The sequence below is a fragment of the Phycodurus eques genome, chromosome 4, assembly GCF_024500275.1.
Source record: "Phycodurus eques isolate BA_2022a chromosome 4, UOR_Pequ_1.1, whole genome shotgun sequence".
Taxonomy (NCBI): domain Eukaryota; kingdom Metazoa; phylum Chordata; class Actinopteri; order Syngnathiformes; family Syngnathidae; genus Phycodurus; species Phycodurus eques.
Window position 1 is genome coordinate 6,239,860 of NC_084528.1, and position 20,451 is coordinate 6,260,310.

At 42.3% G+C, this 20,451-nt stretch overlaps 1 protein-coding gene across 1 annotated transcript in view; it reads right to left on the reverse strand.

Moving 5' to 3' along the window:
- Window positions 1-20,451, reverse strand: part of oxr1a (oxidation resistance 1a) — a 184,781-nt gene that overhangs the window by 15,760 nt on the left and 148,570 nt on the right. The window contains 6 exon segments of the mRNA XM_061673745.1: window positions 3,587-3,752; window positions 8,306-8,465; window positions 9,531-9,840; window positions 9,842-10,202; window positions 11,357-11,541; window positions 14,074-14,226. Coding sequence (XP_061529729.1) covers window positions 3,587-3,752; window positions 8,306-8,465; window positions 9,531-9,840; window positions 9,842-10,202; window positions 11,357-11,541; window positions 14,074-14,226 — 1,335 coding nt within the window.

Here is a 20,451-nt window from a genome sequence, read left to right on the forward strand (position 1 = left end):
TTACAGTAACACTAGTACGTCAGACAGATTTATGCACATTTCATACCATTATTTTATGTTCTCAACATATGATTGCAGAACAAGGAATGCACAGAAACGATTTTGACAAAATTGTTCTAATTACATTTATAATTAACATTCCCCCAACATTCAGTCCCTGTGCACCTGTCTGCCTGTATGACATTATTCATGAACGTAGAAGAAGCAGAATCCATTAACATTATAATTAATTACCAATCAAAGTTTTCTTCTCCGATCTTAAACAGTTCCCTATAGTATCTCCTTTGTATTATCCTGGGTTAAATTTTACAAACACTTTCTTCTTTTCCTTTCGGCTTGTCCCTTTAGGGGTCGCCACAGCGCGTCATCCTTTTCCATGTAAGCCTATCTCCTGCATTCTCCTCTCGAACACCAACTGCCCTCATTTCTTCTCTCACTACATCCATCAACCTTCTCTTTGGTCTTCCTCTAGCTCTCTTGCCTGTCAGCTCCATCCTCATCATCCTTCTACCAATATACTCACTATTTCTCCCTGGATGTGTCCAAACCATCTCAGTCTGCTCTCTCTAACTTTGTCTCCAAAACATCTAACCTTGGCTGTCCCTCTGATGAGCTCATTTCTAATTTTATCCAACCTGGTCAGTCCGAGAGCGAACCTCAACATCTTCATTTCCACCACCTCCAGCTCTGCTTCCTGTTGTCTCTTCAGTGCCAGTGTCTCTAATCCATACATCATGGCTGGCCTCAACACTGTTTTATAAACTTTGCCCTTCATCCTAGTAGAGACTCTTCTGTCACATAACACCTGACACCTTCCTCCACCCGTTCCAACTTGCTTGGACCCGTTTCTTCACTTCCTGACCACACTCACCATTGCTCTGGACGGTTGACCCAAAGTATTTAAAGTCCTCCACCCTTGCTATCTCTTCTCCCTGTAGCCTCACTCTTCCCCCTCCACCATTCATGCACATATATTCTGTTTTATTTCGGCTCATCTTCATTCCTCTGCTTTACAGTGCATGCCTCCATCTTTCTAACTGTTCCTCCACCTGCTCCCTGCTTTCACTGCAGATCACAATGTCATCTGCAAACATCATGGTCCACAGGGATTCCATCACCACTGCAAACAGGAAGGGGCTCAGGGCTGATCCCTGATGCAGTCCCACCTCCACCTTAAATTCGTCTGTCACACCTACAGCACACCTCACCGCTGTTCTGCTGCCCTCGTACATGTCCTATATTATTCTAAGATACTTCTCTGCCACTCCAGACTTCCGCATGCAGTACCATAGTTCCTCTCTGGGTACTCTGTAATAGGCTTTCTCTCGATCTACAAAGACACAATGTAGCTCCTTCTGACCTTCTCTGTAATTTTCCATCAACATCCTCAAGGCAAATAATGCATCTGTGGTACTCTTTCTAGGCATGAAACCATACTGTTGCTCGCAATTACTCACTTCTGTCCTGAGTCTAGCCTCCACTACTCTTTCCCATAACTTCATTGTGTGGCTCATCAACTTTATTCCTCGATAGTTGCCACAGCTCTGCACATTACCTTTGTTCTTAAAAATGGGCACCAGTACGCTTTTCCTCCATTCCTCAGGCATCTTCTCACCCGCTAGAATTCTATTGAACAAGCTGGTCAAAAACTCGTCCTGTCTCAGCTTCCACCACATGGTTCTCTGCTCTGCCTTTGTCTTCCTAATCTTCCTCCCCACCACCAGAGTCATCTTACACACCACCATCCTATGCTGTCTAGCCACACTCTCCCCTACCACAACCTTACAGTCGGTAACCTCCTTCAGATTACAAGATGTAATCCACCGCCGTGCTTCTACCTCTGCTCTTGTAGGTCACCCTATGTTCCTGCCTCTTCTGGAAAAAAGTGTTCACTACAGCCATTTGCATCCTTTTTGCAAAGTCTACCACCATCTGTCCGTCCAAGTTCCTTTCCTGGATGCCGTACTTACCCATCACTTCTTCATCACCCCTATTTCCTTTACCAACATGCCCATTACAATCTGCACCAATCACAACGCTCCTCACTGTCAGTGATGCTCAGAACTACTTCGTCTAGCTCCTTCCAGAATTTCTCTTTCACCTCTAGGTCCCATCCTACCTGTGGGGCATAGCCACTAATCACATTATACATAACACCCTCAATTTCAAGTTTCAGCCTCATCACTCGATCTGATACTCTTTTCACCTCCAAGACATTCTTAGCCAACTCTTCTTTTAAAATAACCCCAACTCATTTTTCTTCCCATCTACACCATGGTGACATAATTTAAACCCTGCCCCTAAACTTCTAGCCATACTGCCTTTGCACCTGGTCTCCTGGACACACAATATATCAACCTTTCTCCTTATCATCATGTCAACCAACTCCCGAGACTTTCCTGTCATAGTCCCAACATTCAAAGTGCCCACATTCAGTTCTAGGCTCTGTGCTTTCCTCTTCTCTTTCTGTCGAATAACCCGCTTTCCACCTCTTCTTCTTCTTCGACTTCGACCCACAGTAGCTGAATTTCCCACGGCGCCCTGCAGGTTGACGGTGCCGGTGGCAGACGTTGTTAACCCGGGCCACGACCGATCCGGTATGGAATTCTTTGGACGAACGCTCATATTTGTTTGGCAAAGTTTTAAGCCGGATTCCCTTCCTGACGCAACCCTCTGACGCAATTTATTCGGGCTTGGGACCGTCCTACAGTTTGCACTGGCTTGTGCCCCCATAGGGATGCAAATTTTACAAACACTTTGATTGGACTAATTTCCAATTCACTCACAAAGCTACAACTATTAAAATACAACCTCGGTTATGCTCCCTTGCAATATTCTACAGCCAAAAATTGTATACTTTGAGAAAATTAGGAAAACAAAACGTTGAAATCAACACAGTATGGCCTTCTCCCCCAAATAAAGTGAGTTTTTCCACTGCATGTTGTAAATAAAGCACATGTAACGTTGAGAACCCTCAAAAGAGGGTGCTTGCCATTGCGTCAGCCAGGACTTTTAGCTCAGGAGTCAGTGCCCTCGACTTCCAACCAGTGACAGCGCAGGTGTGAGTCCCGGTGTGGCTGCATGGCGCAGGATCGCCATCGTTACATATAATCATGTTGGCTGATGTCCATTCAACAAAATAGGTTGCCAAATGCTAACCAACAAACACGATTGTCACACAACATGTAATGGTTCAAAAATACACTGACTGAGAATAGTAAACAATTACACAAACATGCAAAACACTTTGGTTGGAGGTTCAGAATATGCGATTCCAAGCAAAGAAAGCATACATAAAGTTCACATAAATTTACAATCAAACCAACAAATAATGTGGCTCACACAAATGTAAAATACAGAAGCAGTTTGCAAAACTATACATTTACACTGAGCATTGCATAATGAAAGCAAAATAAGTGTTGAACATTTAATGTGACACACACATTGCAGTTAAACCAGTACAACACATTATTCTGGTTTCGCAGATGATGGATTAATTAACAGTGAAGAACTAATTAATCCATTTCTGTAAGCCTGACTCAATAAAACACAACACACACACACAATTTAGCTGGGAAGACCCTACCTCCCATTCTTTGACATTGAGGCCAGTGATGGGCTCGTCCACAGCACTTTCTGACACCTCTAACGTCTTGACAACCATAAATCCAGGTTCTTGTCCCATCCCTCTGACACCCTCACCATACATATCTGGGCTCCACTGCATGAAGAACACATAAAGGTGGTCTGACCTAGGAGGAACAAATGGAGAAAATTAATTACAGAGGCAATTTGTTGTCTCTAAACACCTAAAAATTAGAACAAATATCATCACTCATCGATTAGTAACTGCAACATTTTAGGTGGATAATACTGTATATACTGAGCAATACAACATACAACCCCGATTACATAACATGTTTCTAATAGGATATTTGGGTCGTTTTATTCAAAGATATGCAATGGTTTTTAGAAATGCCTTGTCTGTTCTAAAATCTTTGAAAGCCAATCTTTTGCTTACATGAGAAGTTGCTTCATGTCATCAAATCATAATCTAGTGATCTGTCTGTGGTTAAATTGTGGTTGAATGCAAATGCCACTTTGTAATAAAGAACTGAAATAATTGTCAAAGACAAACATTTACATTTTCTCCAGATTTAAAATATGATCAAGTATGAACAAGGAAAAAAATTTGAATTTTAACTACAGATAACCTCTTGTGATAATACAGATATGTCTGAAAACATATTTTGAGATCAGACAGCCCAGTACTCTGTTGAATAATGTTTAATCCAAAAATGGTGCTGCACTTAAGTGGATCCCCGCTATTTGCGGGGATAGTGACCGAGCCTGACCGCAAATAATGATAATTTAATATCCCAAATATGAGAAAAAGTTTGTTTGGTAAAATTTTGGACATTTTAACAAAAAGTAATCAACATTGCTGAAGACGTAGTAAACAATCGAGCAGCGTGGCAGTTCAATGCGAATGAATTGATGTTAAGATTGTGGATCGGAGCAAATCGATGATGCGCATTATACATAGGTATTTTCCTGATAATTTTTTTTCGGTCAATTTTGGAGGCGCGCGTTATACTTGAGAGTGAGATACATGATAAATTACAGGAAGTAAAATATTATGTAAGTATCATGTAAAGCCCGCAAGATTTTACAAATTGTACAAAAGTCAGTAAGTTGAGTTGTATTCAGTGTCTTGCTAGTGTATGGCTCATTCATAGTCTCCCATTTCTTCGTACACAATTCCCAAGTTACTTAAAGACGCATCATACGCCTCGCTTCCCATCTAGGTCAGATTCCAGAGAGTCTATTGCTGTCTGATGAAAGACCTTGTGAGCTGTTCAGTTGTTCACCTGAGCAGCACTCTTCTAACACACTAGTTGCAGTGCAAAGAAAAGCTAAATGATTAGTAACAGCTATAAGCCCGACTTTTCAAAGCTAGCTTTGAATCTGACACGTCCTTTAGCTCTTACTGTATCTGTACGAACAGCACACTGGAAAATTGTTTGCCAGGTGGGAAATGCTGTAGCTAAGTGTTGGATATATTGTAGAAGTTATCATTTATTTGCTTAGCTTGCATTAGTATTATGGACAATTTTTAGAAAGAAAGATGTCCCGCCTTCAAGAAGATGACTCAGCAGGAATCATCTGCGAGAAGGACGTGGCCGGGACGTGGCAGGTGTTGGTGCCATGTTTTCCCCTTGAAACCCTACCCTTCGTGTGTTGTGTCTTGTAGCTTAGTACGTTATGTCTTGTAAACTTAGAAACCTCCCTATTTTCAAATAAATGCAGGAGCGACGGGAGAGATTGTTTAGAGCGTGTGGAGAGGCTGTAATCTGAACAATCTCCCATGCACCCTCCTCATGAGAAAAAGAAACCAGCGTCTTCATTCCTTTTGTGTCTATTTTTTATAATGTTGGGCAAGATAAATCCAACACTAAGCAACCTGTGGAGCAGAACAACAAGACCAGGCTGAAGTTCTCCAGTTCATAATAAAAAGTGAGCAGAATTTCAGTGTCCCGCAGTCAACGTGTTGCATAACCAAAAAGCATTTAATGGAACCATGGCTGACCCCCCAAAAAATAAAATAAATAAATTTAACACGGATGCTTGTCTGATTCGAATGAGATTACTAGTTGGAAAGAGCACTGTGCCATTGAGGGGGAGAGAGAACGTGCTTTGAGGAGACCAGACGTGCCTAGGTCACATGCATGTCACGACCACCAGAATGAATAAATAATGGACATTTTATTTTGGTGTCTGGCAGAATGCATATTTGAATGTTGTTAAATGACATGTAAAAAAAAAAAAAAAAAAGAAAAGTGATCATTCAGAGTGTTCAGTGAACTTCCCCTTACTTTAATAGTCTATGCTGTTTTTTAAATCTTAACTTAACGTAACTTAACACTGCTCCAAACAGCCTAACATCAAACAGGTGTAACGATTCAAAGACATCTGTGCACTATGCATCTTGAGGCTTAAGGCCCTATCTCACTGGCGGAGCCGGGACTGACTCCGGGACCCTAGAGACCGAAATATTGCTTGCGCTCTCACCAGGAAAGATGTCTGTGAGGCGTCTCCAGACAATGTGACAACCAATTCACCCGGAGGTTGCTGATATTGGCTTGTATACAGTATATAGTATACAGCGGCTGAAGTATGTATGTAGCACGTCACCATTTTTCTCACTAAATATACTTCCAAAAGTGCAATTGACCAGAACATTTCACCAGATGTTGGAAACAACCCAAGCAATCCATACATTCAAAGAAAGTACAACCAATAAGTTCAGAAATTAAGTTGTGTGTCAAAATGCGAAATGACACAGGGAAAAAGTATTGAACACATGAAGAAAGGGAGGTGCAAAAAGGCACGGAAAGCCAAGACAACACCTAAAATCTATCAATAATCAAACAGCAACCCAGCCCCTTGTTAGTGCAAATTAATATAAACTGGTTCAGTCCTAATTGATGGCCTACAAAAACGTCTCATTGCCAAGGTGTGAGTCAAGACACATCTCATGATGGGTAAGAGCAGAGAGCTCTCAAGGCCATCGCATAGTAACTGTTGCAAAACATAACGATGGTACTTGTTACAGGTGCATATTTAAGCTTCTGAACGTTCCAGGGAGCACGCTTGGGGCCATAATACGTAAGTGGAAAGCCAATTATACCAATATAGATTTGCCTCGATCAGGTGCTCCTCGCAAGATTTCTGACAGGAGGAGTCAAAAGAATAATAAGAGTTGTCCAACAGCCAATGACCACCTGTGGAGAGCTTCAAAAAGATCTGGAATTAGCAGGTACTGTTGTCACCAGGAAAACGGTGAGTAATGCACTCTGTTCACCACGCAAAACCCCACTGCTGAAAAAAAAGCATGTCAAAGCTCATTTAAAGATTACTGAACACATTTGGGAAAGTTTTGGACTGGTCGGATGAGAGCAAAATTTAACTGTTGTGATGCCATAATGCAGATGTTTGGAGGAGAAATGGCACTGCACATCACCCTAAAAACACCATACCAACATTGAAGTCCGGAGATGGGAACATGATGGTGGGCGGCTGATTTTCAGCAAATGGTACTGGTAAACTTCACATTATTGACAGAAGGCTGAATGGGTAAATCTACAGAGACATTCCTGACAAAAATCTGCTGCTATCTACGAGGATGATGAAAATTAAATGAGGGTGGACATTTTAGCAGGATAATGATCCAAAACAGACTGCCAAGGAAACTCTCAATTGGTTTAAAAGAAAAACAAATAAAACTGCTAAAATGGCCCAGCCAATCACCTGACTTGAATCCAATCTAAAATCTATGGAAAGAATTGAAACTCAAGGTCCATAAAAGAAGCCCACAGAACCTTCAAGATTTGAAGACTGCTTGTGTGGCGGAATGGGCCAAAATCACACCAGTGCAATGCATGAGACTAGTTTCTCCATACATACGTCTTGAAGCTGTCATTGCAAACAAAGGCTTTTATACAAAGTATTAAATAAATACCAGTTGGCGTGTTCAATACTTTTTCCCTGTATCATTTCAAGTTATTACGCACAACTTAACTTCTGATCTTATTTGTTCTACTTTATTTGTACGTATGGATTGCTTGGATTGCTGCCAACATCTGGTTAAATTTTCAGGTCAATAGCACCTTTGGAAGTATATTTAGTGAGAAAAATGGTAACATGTTAAATACTCATTTCAGCCGCTGTATATTCTTTAAATAAATGTATAATGTATATTACATGTGTGTGTGTTTGTGTGCTCCATGCTCAGCCGATGGACCATGGATACCAGGACAGTCCTCTAATGAGGAAAACACGCTAACATCCATGAAATGAAGTATTGGGGCGATCGTTCTGATATTAAAAGGATGTCCACATAAGTTTTGGTGACAACTGCTTGTAGTTTTTTTACATTAAGCGGCGTCCATAAAATCCAAAATATTGGGGCGATCGTTCTGATATTCTCAGAGGTTGAAGTGGGCATACGTAGAGACGTCCACATACATTTTCATGACGAATGATTGCATTTTTGTGACATTGAGCTAATTCAAGATTTTTCTCAATAGTGGGTGTATCGAGGAGTCGCCAAAGGGTCTCTAATTAAACGGAACACGTTCGATTTCACTCCGATTCCCTGGCGACGCAGCTTGTCCCCAGGAGACTGGAGATGTCACAGAGACATCCCCGCAAGCAGTGGAGACTAGAGTCGTCATCATGTCGCCAACTAGACTCCAGGCCATTGAGATAGGGGTCTTTAGAGTCACGTTGTAGAATGACTGACCTCTCCTGTGGCACAGCAAACCAGTACTCGTGCTTCTTGCCCTGTTGGGCATACTGCTGCATGGATGCGCTGGCATTGGAAACAAACGTCTTCTTCATCGGCTTCCTCACCCGCAGACAAAGGAACTTGTGTGAGGGGCTCTTCCTCCTCTCTGCAGAGCCTAGTTGAGGACATCAAAGTCATATGAAAAGCAAAATGAGACCATTTTAAATCAAAATAGTTAACTGCAGTATATCATTGGATTTAATTGTAACGATATACAGTATTGTATTTTAAGTATTTTTTTTAACAGATGCCTCATCTAGATAAGAAACCATGACCCCTTGATGGTATATTCTTCCATTTACTGGTCACTCCATCTGACATTGGTCATTCTGTGCCATAAACTCCAAAGGAGCAAAATAATGTATGGGGTGTGTTAATGTGCGCAGAATGGAAGTATGTATATGCCATTAAATTGTAAACTGCTTTTGCAGAATAATTGCCAGGCAGAGTGAAAATGAAAAAACTCCCTGCCGCTGTCTTGGTTTGTTTCTTCTTCGCAAGGAAAAATGTGTTAGAATCACTGTTGAGCACAGTATAGCTAAAGTGGGTAATGCAGCACCAAATGAGTCACTGTGATGGCTCTGTTCTGTCCTGGCATACATGATCTGTGATTTGATCACAAGCAGACAGATTAAGGTACAGCAGTTCACAGCTGGCATCAGAATGCATCCTCACATGAGAATAGTGACCCATTTGAGTATGTATATCACACACAGCAAATGTACTGCTTTATTAACCCAAACTGGATGGAAAACAATACTTTAGCTATGCTTCATCAAATCAAAAAGGACCAATCTGATGCAATAATCCGAATAGCTACATGAAGCGACATAAAAACTGCATTCTTCCCTCCTCTAATCCGAAGTGCTCTGGTGGTGCCTGTCACCTACTATCATGACTGGGCAGTGTCTCAAGAAGCTCTGGGTGCCAAGTCAAACTTCCATGGAAAGGTTAAGGCCATATAAATATTGTTCATTAAGTTATGCACTTTGTTCATATGACTTTGTTTTTCATGGCATGGTTTTATACAAATGTTTAAATGATTAAAACTAAATGATAAATTAAATTGGTCTTTTTACGCAAAACAGAATCAACAATTCACTTAGATACTTAAAGAATAACTGCATCACAGTTCAGCTGCTTTGGGGAAAAAAAAAATCATAATGATAATTGTGTTTACCCTGTGCATTCTGTGTGTTGCCCTTTTGCCCCTGTTCTACATTATATTTCTCCTCTGTCCCCTGTTGCATAGAGTCTGTTTTGGAGACTTCAGTCCCCTTGTTGGCATCTCCCAGTGGACTGGCTGTGACAGAAAGGGTGTCTGTGGCAAGTGGGGTAGGTGCGCTTTCAGACCCTGGACGAGAGGTGCTGCTGCTGCTGGGGTGCTGGGCCTGGCTAGTGGTGGTGCTGGTAGTGAGTGTGCTTGGTGGCTTCTCTTCACTGTGCTGCTTGGATCCCAAAAGCGACTGAATATTATTTTCCGCGGCAGATGTCTGGAGGATTGTCCACTGCTGTGGCGGAGGCTTTCGCCACTGGAAGCTCCTCAGGACAGCTGACTGAGCTGCGGGCACTGCCTGGGACCTGCAAGCCAGTAGGCTCCTCCGGTGTCACGGTTTGCACAGACTCTGTAGAGGCGCCAGAGGACTTATCCAGACAGACATCCCCACTGGATGCTTGTTCTTCCTCCCTTATGGGGGACAGCTCAGACTCTGTGAATACATCTTCTGAAATTGAGCCCTCTGTGCTGCGTGGGGCAGTGCTGCCACTATCATTGGCCCCTGGTTCCCGCAGGAGCTGCTCTGGGTCCTTCTGATGGGAAGGATGTCTCTCTGATGGCAGAGGTTCCAGGTCACTGGAAAGATAAACAGTGTGAAATGAGACACAAGCAATTCTATCCATCATCAAGAAATAATAAGATGCTTGTGACTGAAGGATGTTTTTTTTTTTTTACCCCACATTCTGCCACTACTAAGTGACATATATAGCGGTGATCCCGAAGTAGTCTATGAAACCTGTACACTAGATACATCATACAGGACAGAATTACACTATGCATAAGAGGAGGGAGAGTGAAAGATACAGATTGCCAGTACAATAACTGCTCCATGGGGCAGCAACTCCCAGCAAGCTAAATACAGCACTGGTCAGACCATGCTGCCAGCAGAAGAAACATTAAAAAAAAAAGAAAAAAAAAAGAAAAGAAAAGGCATTATAGGGCTCCAACACTATATTTATCCTTGCATAATTCAGGGTCGGACAGGCTTGTGACTTAAAAACAATCCAACTGACGCAAAAGAAAAACAGACGATTCTGTGGGAGGAAACAAATGATTCCACATATGTAGCTAATTCCTTCTGGATACAGAGCAGCAACCAAAGCGTAGGAAGGTTAAGGCATACTTCATTAACCCTGGTATAATTGCATTTTCATTCTTATTTTGGTAAACATGGGAAAATAATTACACTGTCAATTGGTTGCTGATGCAATCAGACTGTGGGTGTAGCTAGAGAAGCACATTGATTAGAAGAATTTTGCTAGATTTCCAAGTGGGTCAGAGCTGGGGGTGGTGTGAAATTGGGAAAAAAATTGTGAACCATCAGAATGATCATAGCAGTCACATTTTAGGGGCGGATTAGCTTTGATAGATGCATCTTTTAATTTAGAATGTACAAAAAACAGGTGAAAGGTATAGCAGGAGCAGTTAAAAACATGACCTTTGACCGCAATCGCATCAAGCACGTTATTATGAGCGGGCCTTTTCCTCTGACAAAGAGAAATGCCCTCCAATTTTGAAGAAAAAAGATAGAATAAAACAAATTAACATTTGACCTTAGCTCCCTCAGAAATCTTGGAAAATTTGTTTTTTTAAAAAAGTTAGGAAATAAGAATGGGAAAATAATCCCTGAAGGAAGAAAAGCAATTAAATTAGCAGAAAGTAGCCACTGATCGCATACACATTTTCTTCCTTGCATAATCGATTCAGATTGCCTGTATTAGTTCTCTTACTCAGGCACAGTCTCTCTGATCTTGGGGTCAGTGACCTCTTTAAAGATGGCGGCAGATTGGACCTCTTCCAGAGGACACATGATACCATACTCCTCGCACCCATGGGTTTGAACCAGAGGGTCCATCCGGTGAGGATCAAACATGATGTTGTTGGGTGTCACCAGCAACACCCCACTTACTGAACCCTGAAACAATACAAACGGAAGAAAGAAAGGGATTGGTGAGGAGCTGTTTCAGGCTGGGGTTATGGTTCTATTGTTCAATGCCGTTCTCTCTGTCCCGGTACTGTTCTAAAGTGATTGACTGCTAGTGCCGACCACTTAAATGAATTCATTTGGAAGCTGAAAGTGAATCAGCAGCGGTTCAATACCGTTGACGTTTGTGGGTATTCGGCCAGGAAAGCTCTCTCAACACACACATGCTTTACAGGCATCCAGTGGCGAACAGACGATGGCTGAAGTACGTACAATTCATTAAAATAATTCCTGGTTGGTAGCTTGAAAGTGGACATACACTGTATTATGAAAGGTTCACCTTTAATGTTTGTATAGACATAGTTGGGTTTCCGGAGTGCCTGCCCACCCATCAGTGTCTGTGAATTTAAACAACTAAGTAAATCTCAAGTTATCCGTCTAGTTCTGAAAATGTGTCTGTGAGCAAGCAGTTCAGCAATTCCACCCCAATGTTATGAAACAATGAGGGTAATTAACAAAATAACCACCCCCAAAACCAGTTTCTGAGCCAGTGACTTGGCAGCTTAATTGGATGAAGTTCCAGAGTGAAAGAACCACTTTGACACGATGGCCAAAGCACTATTATGTAAGACCGAAAAGTAAAGCAGATCTGCAATGGTGGCACACATGAATGTTGGCTAATTGCGTTACAAACGTTATTTTCTAATAATAATAATTGTCTAAGGTGTCGACGTGGGGCATTTGTGTTTGCCACTGACATGTGCCGTACCACTACATTAATTTACAAGTGTAATTCGGTGGCTTGGTGATGAAATGCTGTGTTTACGAGTAATAATGCAGTAGGAAGTGGATATGACTAAATTAGCCAGTGCTTGGTTGGCTTCGTGCAAAGTACACAGAAGTGCACTATGGCCTATCTCACCACCTGGGCCTCACTGGTACAGCCCTCTCCTGGTTCACCAACCTCTACCACCAGCAACAGTTTGTCTCCATAGATGGTTACACCTCCACCTCAGTACTAATACATCATGGTGTTCGTCAAGGCTCTGTGCTTGGACCAACCCTCTTCACTGTGTACATGCTCCCACAATTTCAATGTATGTACACAGTGTTGCAACACTGTGTACATGCTCCCTCAATTTCCACTACTATGCTGATGACACTCAGCTGTACCTCTCCACCAAACCATCCCCCCAAGCCCTTGTCAACTGCATCTGTGACATAAAAACCTGAGCTCATGGTTGTGTCTCCTACGGCACTGCTTAGGAAGGTTGGAGAGCTCCCTCTCAACATAAACATCTATTCCATCTCTGCATCCACTGAAGTCCGAAATCTCTGTGTCATCTGGACTCCACTCTCTCGCTCTCCACTCAAATCCATCACCAAATCTGTCTTCTTCCACCTTAAAAATACAGTGGCTGAAATAATTATTTAACAGGCACCATTTTTCACACTAAATGTACTTCCAAAGGTGCTATTGACCTGAAAATTTCACCAGACGTTGGGAACAACCCAATTAATCCACACATGCAAAGAAAGTAGAACAAATAAGCTAAAAAATTATGTTGTGTGTAAAAATTTGTAATGACACAGGGAACAACTATTGAACACGTGAAGAAAGGGAAGTGCAAAAAGGCATGGAAAGCCAAGACAACACCTAAAATCTATCAATAATCAAACAGCAATCCAGCCCCTTGTCAGTGCAAATGAATATCAGCTGCTTCAGTCCTAATTGATGGCCTACAAAAAGGTCTCATTGCCAAGGTGTGAGTCTCAAGACCAAAGTAATTGTTGCAAAACATAATGATGGCATTGGTTACAGGTGCATATTTAAGCTTCTGAATGTTCCAGTGAGCACGGTTGGGGCCATAATACTTAAGTGGAAAGCCAATCATACAACCATAAATTTGCCTCAATCAGGTGCTCCTCGCAAGATTTCTGACAGAGGAGTGCAAAGAATAATCAGAAGAGTTGTCGAAGAGCCAATGACCACCCGTGGAGGGCTTTAAAAAGACCTGGAATTTAGCAGGTACTGTTGTCACAAGTAAAACAGTGAGTAATGTACTTCGCCGCCATGGCCTGTATGCACGATCACCCTGCAAGACCCCATTGCTGAAAAAAAGCATGTCAAAACTCGTTTAAAGTTTGCTGAACAACATTTGGACAAGTCAGTTAAATACTGGCAGAATAGAGTCTGGTCAGTTCAGAGCAAAATTTAACTGTTTGGATGCCAAAATCCACACCACCGTTGGAGGAGAAATGGCACTGCACATCAATTCTGTCAGATATTAATAAAACAATGGTGTCTTTACTTTGATATGCAGTATTACGAACAACTGCTCAATTGAAATTTAAAGTAAGCAAAAATTTAACTGTTAGATACAGTGCTGTGACTATGCATTATTCTTTAATTTCTTAACACAAATGAATGTAAAAGTAAAGCGCTTGAGGTTTAGTCCTGAAATGTTTTAATTTTTTTTTATCTTTGCTTAACATATCTCAACAAAGACAAGACCATCTTACCTTTCCATCAGTTATGTACTTGCAGTTAATCTTAAGGAACTTCTCTGTAAGGGCCTCTTCCTCTTCGGAGGTGGAGGACACCACTCTCGATTGACGTAGGGCAGAAAACACTGGGGGAAGAACAGCCTCTGGTCTGGAGGTTCCATCTGAATCCTGTGAGCAGTGTGGGTGGAGTAAGCACATCAGTGAATTTATGGGTACAAAGAGAAAAGAAGGCACATTATTTATTTGTGAACTGGGTCTAACCAAATTAATTTGCAAGTGAGGGCAAAAGTATGAAAAAAGTAAAACAAAAAAAACAAAACAACTATTCATTCAGAAAATAAATTCATACAATAATACGCACTGACAAACACTGAAAGTTTGTTCCACTTGAAAACACATGGTGTAACTAATTTGTGTCGTATTTGATCAAACTAATGCAGTTGAGTCTCTAAATATATTAACTTTGTATCTACAGGGATGGTTTTTCTTGCGCCTCCAGCACACTTGAAAGTCACCACTTTAATTAGGTTAACATTTTTGCTACTTTTCCATAATTTGATCCCTCTGAATGTTGTTTTGGATGACGTCATGCCTTCATGCGAAGTAAAGCATTTCTGGCATCACATGCCTCACGTTTATTGGCTAAAACACAGTAATTCATACGGACTAAATATCTAATAGAAAATGTATTGCAATTCAAACCAGACCAACACTATAACATTACAAAAGGACAAAGAAATTGTTACAAATTAATGCAAATTCAATGTTCTTTCCTATTTAATCACACACTTCTTCTTTTCCTTTCGGCTTGTCCCGTTAGGGGTCGCCACAGCGCGTCATCCTTTTCCATGTAAGCCTGTCTCCTGCATCCTCCTCTCGAACACCAACTGCCATCATGTCTTTCCTCACGACATCCATCAACCGTCTCTTTGGTCTTCCTCTAGCTCTCTTGCCTGGCAGCTCCATCCTCATCATCCTTCTACCAATATACTCAATTTCTCCTCTAGACGTGTCCAAACCATTTAAGTCTGCTCTCTCTAACTTTGTCTCCAAAACATCGAACCTTGGCTGTCCCTCTGATGAGCTCATTTCTAATTTTATCCAACCTGGTCACTCCAAGAGCGAACCTCAACATCTTCATTTCCGCCACCTCCAGCTCTGCTTCCTGTTGTCTCTTCAGTGCCACTATCTCTAATCCATACATCATGGCTGGCCTCACCACTGTTTTATAAACTTTGCCCTTCATCCGAGCAGAGACTCTTCTGTCACATAACACCTGACACCTTCCTCCACCCGTTCCAACCTGCTTGGACCCGTTTCTTCACTTCCTGACCACACTCACCATTGCTCTGGACGGTTGACCCCAAGTATTTAAAGTCCTCCACCCTTGCTATCTCTTCTCCGTGTAGCCTCATTCTTCCCCCACCACCCCTCTCATTCATGCACATATATTGTTTGACTTCGGCTAATCTTCATTCCTCTTCTTTCCAGTGCATGCCTCCATCTTTCTAACTGTTCTTCCAGCTGCTCCCTTCAGATCACAATGTCATCTGCAAACATCATGGTCCACGGGGATTCCAGTCTAACCTCATCTGTCAGCCTATCCATCACCACTGCAAAAAGGAAGGGGCTCAGGGCTGATCCCTGATGCAGTCCCACGTCCACCTTAAATTCTTCTGTCACACCTACAGAACACCTCACCGCTGTTCTGCCGCCCTCGTACATGTCCTGTATTATTCTAACATACTTCTCTGCCACTCCAGACTTCCGCATGCAGTACCACAGTTCCTCTCTGGGTACTCTGTCATAGGCTTTCTCTAGATCTACAAACACTCAATGTAGGTCCTTCTGACCTTCTCTGTACTTTTCCATCAACATCCTCAAGGCAAATAATGCATCTGTGGTACTCTTTCTAGGCATGAAACCATACTGTTGCTCGCAAATACTCACTTCTGTCCTGAGTCTAGCCTCCACTACTCTTTCCCATAACTTCATTGTGTGGCTCATCAACTTTATTCCTCGATAGTTGCCACAGCTCTGCACATCACCTTTGTTCTTAAAAATGGGCACCAGTACGCTTTTCCTCCATTCCTCAGACATCTTCTCACCCGCTAGAATTCTATTGAACAAGCTGGTCAAAAACTCCACAGCCACCTCTCCTAGATGCTTCCATACCTCCACAGGAATGTCATCAGGACCAACTGCCTTTCCATTTTTCATTCTCTTTAATGCCTTTCTAACTTCCCCCTTACTAATCATTGCCACTTCCTGGTCCACCACATTTGCCTCTTCTACTCTCCCTTCTCTCTCATTTTCTTCATTCATCAACTCCTCGAAGTATTCTTTCCATCTAGCTAGCACACTGCTGGCACCAGTCAACATATTTCCATCTCTATCCTTAATCACCCTAACCTGCTGCACATCCTTCCCATCTCTATCCCTCTGTCTGGCCAGCCTGTATAGATCCTTTTCTCTTTCTTTAGTGTCCAACCTGCCATACATGTCATCATATGCCTCTTGTTTTGCCTTTGCCACCTCTACCTTTGCCCTGTGTCGCATCTCAATGTATTCCTTTCGCCTCTCCTCTGTCCTCTCGGTGTCCCACTTCTTCTTAGCTAACCTTTTTCCTTGTATGATTTCCTGTACTGTGAGGTTCCACCACCAAGTCTCCTTCTCTCCTTTCCTGCCAGAAGATAAACCAAGTACTCTCCTGCTTGCTTCTCTGATCACCTTGGCTGCAGTGGTCCAGTCTTCTGGAAGCTCCTCCCGTCCACCGAGAGCCTGTATCACCTCTTCCCGAAAAGCTGCACAACACTCGTCCTGTCTCAGCTTCCACCACATGGTTCTCTTCTCTTCCTTTGTCTTCCTAATTTTCCTCCCCACCACTAGAGTCATCTTACACACCGCCATCCTATACCGTCTAGCCACACTCTCCCCTACCACTACCTTACAGTTGGTAACCTCCTTCAGATTACATCGTCTGCACAAGATGTAATCCACCTGTGAGCTTCTAACTCCGCTCTTGTAGGTCACCCTATGTTCGTGCCTCTTCTGGAAAAAAGTGTTCACTACAGCCATTTGCATCCTTGTTGCAAAGTCTACCACTATCTGTTCCTCCAAGTTCCTTTCCTGGATGCCGTACTTACCCATCACTTCTTCATCACCCCTATTACCATCACCAACATGTCCATTACAATCTGCACCAATTATGACTCTCTCTCTGTCTGGGATGCTCAGAACTACATCATCTAGCTCCTTCCAGAATTTCTCTTTCACCCCTAGGTCACATCCTACCTGTGGGGCATAGCCACTAATCACATTACACATAACACCCTTAATTTCAAATTTCAGCCTCATCACTCGATCTGATACTCTTTTCACCTTCAAGACATTCTTAGCCAACTCTTCTTTTAATATAACCCCGACTCCATTTCTCTTCCCATCTACACCATGGTAAAATAATTTAAACCCTGCCCCTAAACTTCTAGCCTTACTGCCTTTCCACCTGGTCTCCTGGACACACAATATATCAACCTTTCTCCTAATCATCATGTCAACCAACTCCAGAGATTTTCCTGTCATAGTCCCCACATTCAGTTCTAGGCTCTGTGTTTTCCTCTTCTCTTTCTGCCGAAGAACCCGCTTTCCACCTCTTCTTCTTCTTTGACTTCGACCCACAGTAGCTGAATTTCCAACGGCGCCCCGCAGGTTGACGGCGTCGGTGGCGGACGTTGTTAACCCGGGCCACGACCGATCCGGTATGGAATTCTTTGGATGAACGCTCATATTTGTTTGGCAAGGTTTTAAGCCGGATGCCCTTCCTGACGCAACCCTCTGCATTTATCCGGGCTTGGGACCGGCCTACAGTTTGCACTGACTTGTGCCCCCCATAGGGCTGCATTTATTTAATCACACACTGTTGGTAGACAAAAGCCATACACATAATATGCCAAATGACAGAAACTAATGCAGTTCTTAACAAACAAGGCAAGCATTTGAAACAACACTGCAAATGTAATTTCTCATGATTACCGTTGTTGGCCTAATGCTCCAGATGTTGCAGTAAACAAAAGGTTATGTCTCAATATGCCGTTACACTACATGTTGACACAAACTGTAAGCAATGTTGTTGTTGCATCTTTTATCGATGACATGGAACTGTAATTCTGCAATCTGTCACATTTGGTGTGTCTGTTGGGTTGGAACTGCAAGTACACTCGCGCTTTTTCTTGTTTCCATACATTGTCTGTGCCACAGGGAGACAGTGACTGAGGCCTGTCTCCCAATGACAACAGTCTGAGCACCATTTTGGAGGATGGAACTGAACGACTAAACAACTGTTACATAAGAATACTGCGAAAAAACAGAGAGTGACAGTCAAGCCAATAGAAATGTCAATACCCATCATCCACCCCATTACTATGGCTACCAGGTCCCCGACTGGCAACCATTATCCCTGTACCGTGACCGTGTGTGGTGGTGTGTGTGGTGTCGTGCATTAAAATTGGGGAGACTGGCTGGGTGAGGTGAGACGGGTACGGCGCAATGATGACCCGCAACCATCACCGTGTGTGAATGTACCCTACAGCAGTCTGACGAGTCCACATTACAAATTGTTTGGGAAATAATGGATGTCGTGCCCTCCGGACCAAAGAGGAAGAGGACCATCTGTGTTGTTATCAGCGCAAAGTTAAAAAGCCAGCATTTAAGATGGCATGGGGGTGCCACATTCATTCTTACAACAGTGTGGCTTCATAGCAAAAGAGCGTTAGTACTAGACTGGCCTGCCAGCAGTCCAGACCTGTCTCATATTGAAAATGTGTGGTGCATTACGACGCACAAAATACAACAATGAGAACGCGAACTGCTGAGCAACTCAAGTTGTACATCATGCAAGAACCGGAAACACAAACTACAAAGATTCAACAATTAATGTCTTTAGTTCCTAAATGTTTATTGAGTGCAGAAAATGATCCAAGCCATGTAAATGAAATCCCACTAAAAACTAGTAGGCATCTTATCACGAGAACAGACAACCTTGCCCACATTATCCTATCCACTATTCCAGGTAGAAGGAGAAGAGGATGATAACAGAGAAATACTATCTATGGATGGACAGATCTGGACTTCAATGACTCCCAAGAGAGCTGCAAGCTGCTATGAAGATTGCCAGGTTCCAGATACAGGATAGGAGAAGACTACATTTTTATTCTGGGATGGGGCAAAATCCGATGGTAAACCAAAATGCCAGGAGAACATACATTTCGATATCCAGACATCCTTGTTAAGAATTCACCAGGCCTCCAAAAAGTTTTACAGTAATCGTTTTTATGCAATGACAGAATGATGAATTAACATGCGCTTACAATAATAATCCCACTATTGTGCATTTCTTATGATGCACCAAATTGAAAATTCTTGACTGAAACCTAAAACCAAAACTGAGGAACCCAAGACCGAAAACCGAAATGCCGGAAGAAATGATCAATCAACTTTATTTGTAAGTGCTTTCCAGACAATTACAAAAAATATAAATCCAACCTGCCAATTAATAATTATAAAACCAAACCAATTACCAATTATTAGTAAAATTGCATTTATGGCTATGACTGCAGAGCTGCTAATTTATAGAAATTAGACTTTACGCCGATCTGATCGGTGTGATCGGTATCGGCCGATAATTAACATTTTATGTTGATCGGCTTTTATGTCATAATTCGATCCGATCAATGACTGCATCGATCAGCTCCGCAAAAGACATTTAACTCCGCGTCGCCGTCAAGTATGAATCCAAAAGCTAATTTATTTTTAGCCTTGTCACATGTCTTGTGGCACAGTACTGTAACTATCTGACGACCAAGAAAATATTTTTCAATATTGTCGGTGAAAAAACACGTCGTCGGTGTGGGAATATTTTGCGGTGTCTCAGACAAACAACACGCAAGTTATTTGCAGTCTGTGCACAACTGAAGTACGTCGTGGGGAAGTCATCGAAATGCTTCAACAACAAATTTGATCAGGCACCTGAAAAATGTACACAAGCAGGAACATGCCGCGTTCAAGCAACGCAGCGGGGGGGGGAGGTGGGGAAGGGGTTAGAAAAGCCAAACGGACACACACTCTGGACAACACCCGTCCATACAGCAGGGACACTGAGAAGGTTGGAGTAAGCATGTCATTAACAGTATTTATTAAAGTAATTTAATTGTAAAATAAAGTAATTGAATTACAGTAAGTTAGCACCCTTTATTTCTGTCATGTTGTAATGTTGATTTGACTTAAAATTATGTGAGCGGCCAATCCTTGAATGCCCCCTAGGGGTCATTGATGTTTTCAATTTTGTCTAAAATGCTAGTGAATAATTTTGAGCTGGGATAGTCTCCAGCACACCTG